The sequence below is a fragment of the Procambarus clarkii genome, chromosome 60 (assembly GCF_040958095.1).
Source record: "Procambarus clarkii isolate CNS0578487 chromosome 60, FALCON_Pclarkii_2.0, whole genome shotgun sequence".
NCBI lineage: Eukaryota > Metazoa > Arthropoda > Malacostraca > Decapoda > Cambaridae > Procambarus > Procambarus clarkii.
The window spans coordinates 12866461-12875100 of NC_091209.1; the positions used below are offsets into that span (position 1 = coordinate 12866461).

Sequence of the window (8640 nt, forward strand, 5' to 3'; positions counted from 1 at the left end):
GGGTTAACCCTTCATGCACACTGCACCTACTCTCAAGATGAAGGGTTGTATTGGTATGGTGCTCGGGTGTTGGTGAATGAATCCTGTGCTGTTGGTGCACTGTTATGTGTTTGATATCTTACTTTTATTTGTATATACTTGCTGTTTTATAATAAAGAAAAAAGTAAACAAGAGGCAAAATATATATTTAGAATGTCATTCATGTCTTTAATCATTAAATTACTTGACCTAATTAATTTTTCAAAGGACCACACTTTGGTCTATCAAACAAGCTGGATGAGGTAGGAGGAAAACTTTGGATTAATTCGACTGCAGTTTAGGCGACATTTAAAATATACCTTCAAACAGGCAGGTGCAAGATGAGATGTCTGGCGACTGTCAAATGCGTGTCGTTTTCAGCGGAGAAAGTGGCTGATCAAAACTTCCTTTGTCGCTTGTCAGCTAATACTCCCAGGGGAAACAAACCTATCAGCCAGCAGGATGCAGTGTACGGCTTCAAGCTGGGTAAGTATAGAGTTACGAGATGGGTAAGTGTAGGGGTAGGAGCAAGATAGGTATAGGGGTTACCAGTTACATTAGTGTTGGTGAGGTTGAGCTGTATAAGTGTGGAAATACAAGTTGGATAAGTGTTGACCTACTAGCAAGGTAAGAGTGGGCTACGAACTGGATAAGAACCAACTATTGGATGTACATATAAAGCACGGAAGGACATATGTACTATTTCACGTATTCACGTATGTCCATAGATATTACTTCCCGTTTTAAATATGTTCATATATTTTTTGAGAGTAAATAGAAGGTTGCATAAGAGATTAATATTCGCCGACTTGCAAAGCATATACACGGTATTATTTAATTTAATGGACAATGTAAACATTTTACCGGATGTGTGTGCAACTTTGCTTGTCAGGGACTGCGATTAACAACTCCTTTCCTTATAGAAAGAATATTTGATATCAATCCCTGTCTAATAAACACCAGTCGTAATATGATCCATTTTATCTTCTAGCTAAACTCTCTAGTTACTTTGACGTGACGGAGGAGGCTGACGGTCTCATCTACTTCTCACCATTTAATATAACACAAAATGATATTCCTTCGGCCCGGTCATTCTGCAAAAAGTTTCCTGGGTTTCGTCTTGCCATCTTGAGGACGGACCAGCAGATACAGATAGGCATGAAGTTCTCGACGTGGGTTAGTAGTAAGTAGATATATTTGCTGTTCTCTTGATCTGATAAACAATGGTTTTGATGTACTCGTCACAGTTTGTTATATAGGCTTCTTTTCTTCAGAATTGTTCTTGTTTGTCACGGACGATCTTACTAGGGATCGTAAGTCACCCACTAACAGCGTCAGCTGGTATGAAACGAAGCATTTAAGTCACACACCACGTGAATGTAGCTGCCATGGGGATCACCGGGGAACAGCGGTCTGGCTTAGTAATTTGTATCTTGCATGTAAATTCAGAAATAATAGTTCGGCCTTATCCACAGCACTAGTAACAAGAGCCATGAGATTTGTGCCATAGTGTCGACTATCAATAGTCCATTTATTTTATAGACTCCTTGACTTCTTGTATAGCGTCTTGAGGCACTTGCCTTTTTCATCAATCGCAATTCTCAGCTTCCTGTGAACTAGTGTTGATCTGGTTTTTATTATCTTTATTATCTAATAAATAATATTGTCTAATAAATAATATTATCTAATAATAATATTTATTATTTTTATTATCTAATATGTTTTTATTATTTTGGGAATGTGAGCATTCCGGTGACTGGATACTTGGATTATAAACTTTTCAGCCAGGGTGTTAGCATCTCCTGTTAGGGTTACATCATAGCTTTTACTCTGTACGGACTCGTATTACTTGACCCCAAAGCAAAGTGGTAAGTGAACCTGCATTATATTCGATAGTCCCTATATAAAGGTTGTCGTACACTGCTTGATGGCCCAAGAAACATGCATAACCCATGGTCATATGGGCCGTGATCCAGACATAGAAATTCTCAATGGAACAGTCAGTGTGTTTGAACAGGGGAACTTAGTTTTTAGTTTTAAAATACTTTCAATTGCTAGCCGTTAGCTATGAGGTCAATTCACATCAACAACAACAGGAATCAGGAATGTCTAGCCGGGGCTGGAACCTCAATGTAGCTTATCAGAAGAAGCTGGTCATTAACGCTCTCGTCAGCACTCTCCCCCTCATGCAGTCAACCGCTCCCCTTCCGTCTCTCTCAAACATGTCATTCATACCTTCCTTCGCTCATTCATTCATTCATTCATTCTTAAAAGAGGTTTGGTGATAATATTTATTCGTTGTACAGATAAAATGAGGGGATATGATCACCACATCCATTTATTTTTTACTTGGTATACAAGACAAAAAATGTAGCAAAATATCGTTTTGGTAGGGACGCGTCTTATTTTCCTCGGCGTCACCCCTTTTATATGAAAGGAACCGTCGGAAATGCATCCGAGGTGCCGTGTGGTTTGTCGCCTCGCCTCATTATTAAAGCAAAACAGTGAAACAGAAATATTTACCACTGATAATACATTTATTCAATGCTAGGTAAAAACATAACATAATGTAGTTACATCTTTTTTTTATTCACCATCGTACCTTAACATAGTTACATTGATCAACTGTTGATGTGTTTTTATTCACTGTAAAACCTAAATTCAGCAACAGCGGCATTACAACCAGCTTTACACTTAAAAAATTCCACTTAAACACTTTACACTTAAAAATGTAAGTTAAATTCATCAAATAATAGAACTCTGTCATGCAGGGGCTTAAGGCGTGAGTCAGTGAACCACCTCTGTCCCTTAAAACTCACTAGGCATGTACACCAGTATAACTCTACGCCCCCATTACTTACACTTTCATCTTACACACTTGCACACATGCTACACATATTCTAACTATCCTTACACACCCCCTTGTAACTAGTACCGCACGAGTGGGACAACTCTCACACCCCAGTGACTAGAACCTTGCGAGCGGGCACCCTCCTGTGACGGGTACCCCGTACACCTGAGCAGGTGTGCCATACCCGGCACACCTGCCCAGGAGCGTGCGCGTGGTTCTAGTCATAATTTACACTACTCAGAGGCACCTATCTGCTACCCAAGTGGAACTTTAAACCTTTCCCTGGGTACCAACTTGGCATGCGGGTGTTAGGTGATCCACGTCCTAGCCATATAAATTACTAACCACCATATCATGGATAATAGCACTTCAGTCACCTGGACAACTGGAACTGACCACATAAACCATAGTCTGCTGCTGTTCCTACTGAGCTACCATTAATACCCTCTTTAAAAAGTCTGTTAGGATTTTATTGTAAAGATTTTATTGAAAAATGTGCCCAAATTGCATTACGAGGGTTGCCGGGGATTGGTTGGTGATGGAACATGGTTAATAAGCCCCAGGACTAACCACTCCTAATAGGTGATCGCTGGGCAAGTGGTTCAGTATTCTGTATACCAGGGGGTGAGCCCTTGTACTGCAGGATCGAACTTTGATCGGGTCTTACAGTTCTTTATGGCTTGGGGACTTTTCAAGCTCTCTTTTACATTTGTAGTTCTGCACTGTCTGAGCATGCATCAGGAACGTATGAAAAACTATGCGCAAGCTGCGCCACGAGAGTTGCCGGGGATTGGTTAGTCATGAAACTTGGTTAATAATCTCCAAGACTAACCAATCCTTATAGACGATCGCTAGTGAAGTGGTTATAGTCCTCTGTACGCCTGGAGGTGAACCCTGGTAATGCAGGATGGAATCCTGGTTGGGTCTTAAGAGTTCTTCACTTATATATATACAGGTATATTAATTTATTTTAGTAATATTGGAAGCAATAGCTGAATCATTAATCTCATATTTCTGGTTACTCTTGATACAGGTTGGGCACTCCGCATCGATCTGAATAAAACGGTATCCCAACTTAGTTGGGGAGACAGCACGCATTATGATTATCAACTGCAAAACAGAATAAAGGCCTGGGGAAATAGCGACGATGTTTCCTTCTCAGTCAATCATGATGGAATCCGTGTAATCGACGCACATAATACAGATCAAATCATTCTTTGCCAAGGCAACGATAAAGACGAGGCTTGGTAGAGAAGAGAGGTGATATGAACTGAGCTAATCTGCAGAAAAAGAAAACAGCACTTGGAACAGCAAAGACAAAAAATATAAATATTTTCTTATAGTATAGTTATTCCATAAATACCAGGAAAACACTATGGTCCAGAATGTTACATAAACACACTGTGTGTGCACAGGTTGTTTTAAAATGCCCGAAACGCTGCGCGTACTAGTGGCTTTACAAGAATGTGAACACCATGCTATGCATTCTCACAAATCCAATGTACCTTCTTGTATATAAATAAATAAAAATGAATAAATAAATGAGACAAAATCAATGTCGTGTTCAGGGAGCAAGATAGGAGAAACCCGACCAAATGAGTAAACACTTTTAACTTGAACTGACCAACAAGGATAGTAAGAAGGGATAAAGAAGAGCGTAGACAAAATTAAAATACGGAAAAAAATAGGATAAAGGCTGGAGAGGTATTGGATACCTCTACAAATTCCTTTAACGAGTCGGCTAGTGAATCATATTCCAATCCATACACTGAAGGCGACCATCTTACCCTTGGCAGTCAGAGTTCACGACAAAAATTACTTGTAAATTATTTAAATTGTAAATTATTGTAAATAAATAAATAATTATAATTATTATATTAATAAATTATTAATTCAATGTAACTTGAATTACTCCATAACCAAATATTTCCCCACACAGACAAGTGATTATGGATACGAACGTCTTGTATACAATCATAATCAATTTGTACTTGTCTCACGTCTTATTGTACAGTAAGTCTTTTTATACATTGTAGTGACCTCAGTGACTGCTACACTCTGGTATTCCAGTAGAACTTTGATATATAAACAGTTTCGCTTGGATATATACCATCTGCAGTTTCTTTTGTTATGTTCTAAGACATTCAAGGTTCTGTGATGATAAATAATAAGTTCACTTATATTATGAGGGAAAGCAGAGTAGCAGTGGCTTCCTACTTGGCCTAGTATCCAATGACCAATTTAGCCAACGAGTCGAGTTTTCCTAATATTATATACTTTTCTAAAAAAAATTTTTGTTAAGGATGATAAAGCTTTCCATTATATTATATACGATTATATTTTAATTGGAGTTAAACTAATGTAGATATATGACCAAACCTAAGTCAGTAATTCATGTTCTTAATATACAGGTAATAATATTAATTACAATAAACCAATTTAATTTTTTTTAAATAACGAAAATCACTCTGTTAGGAAAATCCGGCCTTGTATAAGTCTAAGAAGTGTGTTCTGGTTATTAGGTACACACACACACATTATATATATATATATATATATATATATATATATATATATATATATATATATATATATATATATATATATAATCATATAATTTTTATATGTACATATACTAAAATAATAGTAATAATAATGGAGATTGTTAGTGTAACTGAAACATTGCTATTTACTGCACGCATAATGTGGTACATTTTGACATGTTTGTTTCAGTTGAATAAAAATTTAAAAAATCCTTATTTTGTTGATATCCTCCCTCGTATTAGATTACCACTGAGATTTAACAGCGCAGAGGTTGATATACAATACAGAAGACAGAGGAGTAAGGGAAGACATGATCACCACCTACAAAATTCTCAGGAGAATTGACAGGGTGGACAAAGACGAACTATTTAAAATGGGTGGAACACGAACAAGGGGACATAGGTAGAAACTTAGTACTCAAATGAATCACAGAGACATTTGAAAGAATTTGTTCAGTGTCAGAGTTGTTAACAAACGGGCTGCATTAGGCAGTGATATGGTGGACGCAGACCCAATACACAGTTTCAAATGTAAATTAGATAGAGCCCAATAGGCTCCAAAATCTGTACACCTGTTGACTGACGGTTGAGAGGCGGGACCAAAGAGACAAAGTTCAACCCCCGCAAGCACAACTAGGTGAGTACATCGGACATAACCTTGCTAAAGCCAACATACGAGTCATAAACAGTAATCCACCGCATAAGTATGACTGAAATGAATAATAATTAGCGTGCCATCCAGAGGCTTAACGCTCGCGTAGGTACATACAGAAACAATTCCTCTCTCACTTTCAAACATTATTTATATAATGGCTTATGTACTCACCCAGTCGTACTTGCGGAGGTTCAGCTTTGGCTGAACCACTAAGTGCAACTAAACAACTAACAACTAAACCTGCTGCTCACTTGTAACGATAAGATATATGAATACATTCAACAAAATGTTTGAGCCACAAAAATAATCAAAACCCGGGAATGCGAGGCAGGATCAAGCATAAAATTTGGGGTTTACGGCTCATGCTCGGTGATATGGAAATTTGGTTTACTGAGAATTATATAAACTATATATAAATGTAATATTTTCCCTTGTAAATTTATGTAAATATGATCTTTATATAGTATATTACTTAATAAAGAACAAAAAACGGGAATGGCATCGCGTGGCTTGTTGTGGGTTAGGCTAAGCCTTCGTAACTTCTGCGGGAAAGAGCTGGCTATGATAGTTCTATCAGGACTGTGACATTATGGGCTTAAAAAGACATAATATAACAAAATATTTCTGACCGGCCTTCCAATTCCTTCAAACCATTTCCCTTCCGGATTTCGCCCCTCATATAGCTCGGTCCACTCATCTCTTCTCTTCAATATTCCCGCGCACAGGAAGAAATGTACACATATGTTTATCACTTAGAATGTTCGGTAATATGATTACTATTTAAGATGGTCTATATCCCTTAAGCTGCGCAAAACGTCTTATGACGTCGGACATAAACCTCAGTTTATAAAATTTACTGAAACGCTTTCAAATATTTTGTGCATAATCTACTAGGCAAATGTTCCAACTTTGTCTAAATGATACCAACGTAACTTGAAAAATAAGAAAATAAAAAATAATTATAAAAATGAATATTGAAAATTTCAAGTTTTGAAATCAGCTTCAAAAATATAAAATATCACCAATTGTTCATTTGGTGTTATTATGCTCTCAGAATAGCATGTGATCTTCATGTTCATATATTTAGAATATAGATTTTCCGTATAGTTTACTGTAAAAGAAAATCGTCAATATGTGATTTGAAATATGCGTAAATTTAGAGAACAACAATTTATAACTCCAAACGTTTAGGGTTTATGAAAAATCAATTCTATAGGGATTGTAGAACAAACAGCCGTGCACACTATATGTAAAAATTTTGAGAATCGGTCAGAAAGTAGATTTTGGGATATTGAAGTAAGTTGAAATTCTAGTTATAGATATAATTGAAGTTGAAGTTATCGACAATGAATAAAGCAGTTCTAATTCATGAATTTACTTGTATGTTTAAATAAACACTTTTTGGCATTCATACTCGAATATGTGAAAGTTGTAGGCCAATATGTGTTGAAATGAAATCAAGAAAAAATAACCCCCCAATAAACAAAATATAGGGAAAATTATAATAATTATAATGATTTAGGAGATACATTTAGGGTATACTTTATATAAGTAAAAAAAACTAAACTGGTCCCTACTAATCAAAACAGCCTAAAGAGACAAAGAAAACAGTTTGAAATCTGTGAAAAAATCAGCTAAAAAAATGTAAAAGTCCTGTGAGTTATGACCGATTTATTTGTTGACCAATTTCACTCTATCTTCACACAGTTAGGGACTGGATTTCACTCTACAGGATGTGAAGGTTACAACAAAATTAGATAATAAACAAAGAAGAAAAAACTTTAAAAACTTAAAATAAAATCCCCCCCCCCCCTGTATGAAAAAAATGGACATTGATGAAAGTAACAGATATTAACATGGGGCAATGTATCTATATGATATATAACAAAATATAGCATAATAACATACTCATTATTATTTGTGTTATTATGTACTACTCAGCAATGCTATAAAGGCACCAGCTGCATATCCACTTTGTGGAAACTTCTTACTACTATTCTTAAACTTATTCTTACTACTATTCTTAAACTTACTATTAATATATTCTTACTTATTCTTACTACTATTCTTAAACTTACTATTAATATAGCATAATAACATACTCATTATTATTTGTGTTATTATGTACTACTCAGCAATGCTATAAAGGCACCAGCTGCATATCCACTTTGTGGAAACTTCTTACTACTATTCTTAAACTTATTCTTACTACTATTCTTAAACTTACTATTAATATATTCTTACTTATTCTTATTCTTACTACTATTCTTAAACTTACTATTAATATAGCATAATAACATACTCATTATTATTTGTGTTATTATGTACTACTCAGCAATGCTATAAAGGCACCAGCTGCATATCCACTTTGTGGAAACTTCTTACTACTATTCTTTTGTGCGTTGGTCAGGTGCTTGCATCTCTCACTGCATTATCCCTTAGTTCCAGTTAATAGGAGCTCTTCTCCTTATCAACAAAACGTCCTTCTTTAAAAAAAAATTCGTCTAAAATCAATTTCTAAAAATATTTTCATGAAAGTTTCACGATGCTGAAGCCTATAAGTTGGAGATTTG

At 35.9% G+C, this 8640-nt stretch overlaps 1 protein-coding gene across 1 annotated transcript in view; it reads left to right on the plus strand.

Moving 5' to 3' along the window:
* The window catches only part of LOC123766866 (uncharacterized), a 29002-nt gene extending 23602 nt beyond the window's left edge, over positions 1-5400 (plus strand). The window contains exons 3-5 of the mRNA XM_045756305.2: positions 349-504; positions 1010-1201; positions 3903-5400. Coding sequence (XP_045612261.2) covers positions 349-504; positions 1010-1201; positions 3903-4120 — 566 coding nt within the window. The 3' untranslated portion in view covers positions 4121-5400. The remainder of the gene's footprint in view (positions 1-348; positions 505-1009; positions 1202-3902) is intronic.
* The last annotated feature ends 3240 nt before the right edge of the window (positions 5401-8640 follow it).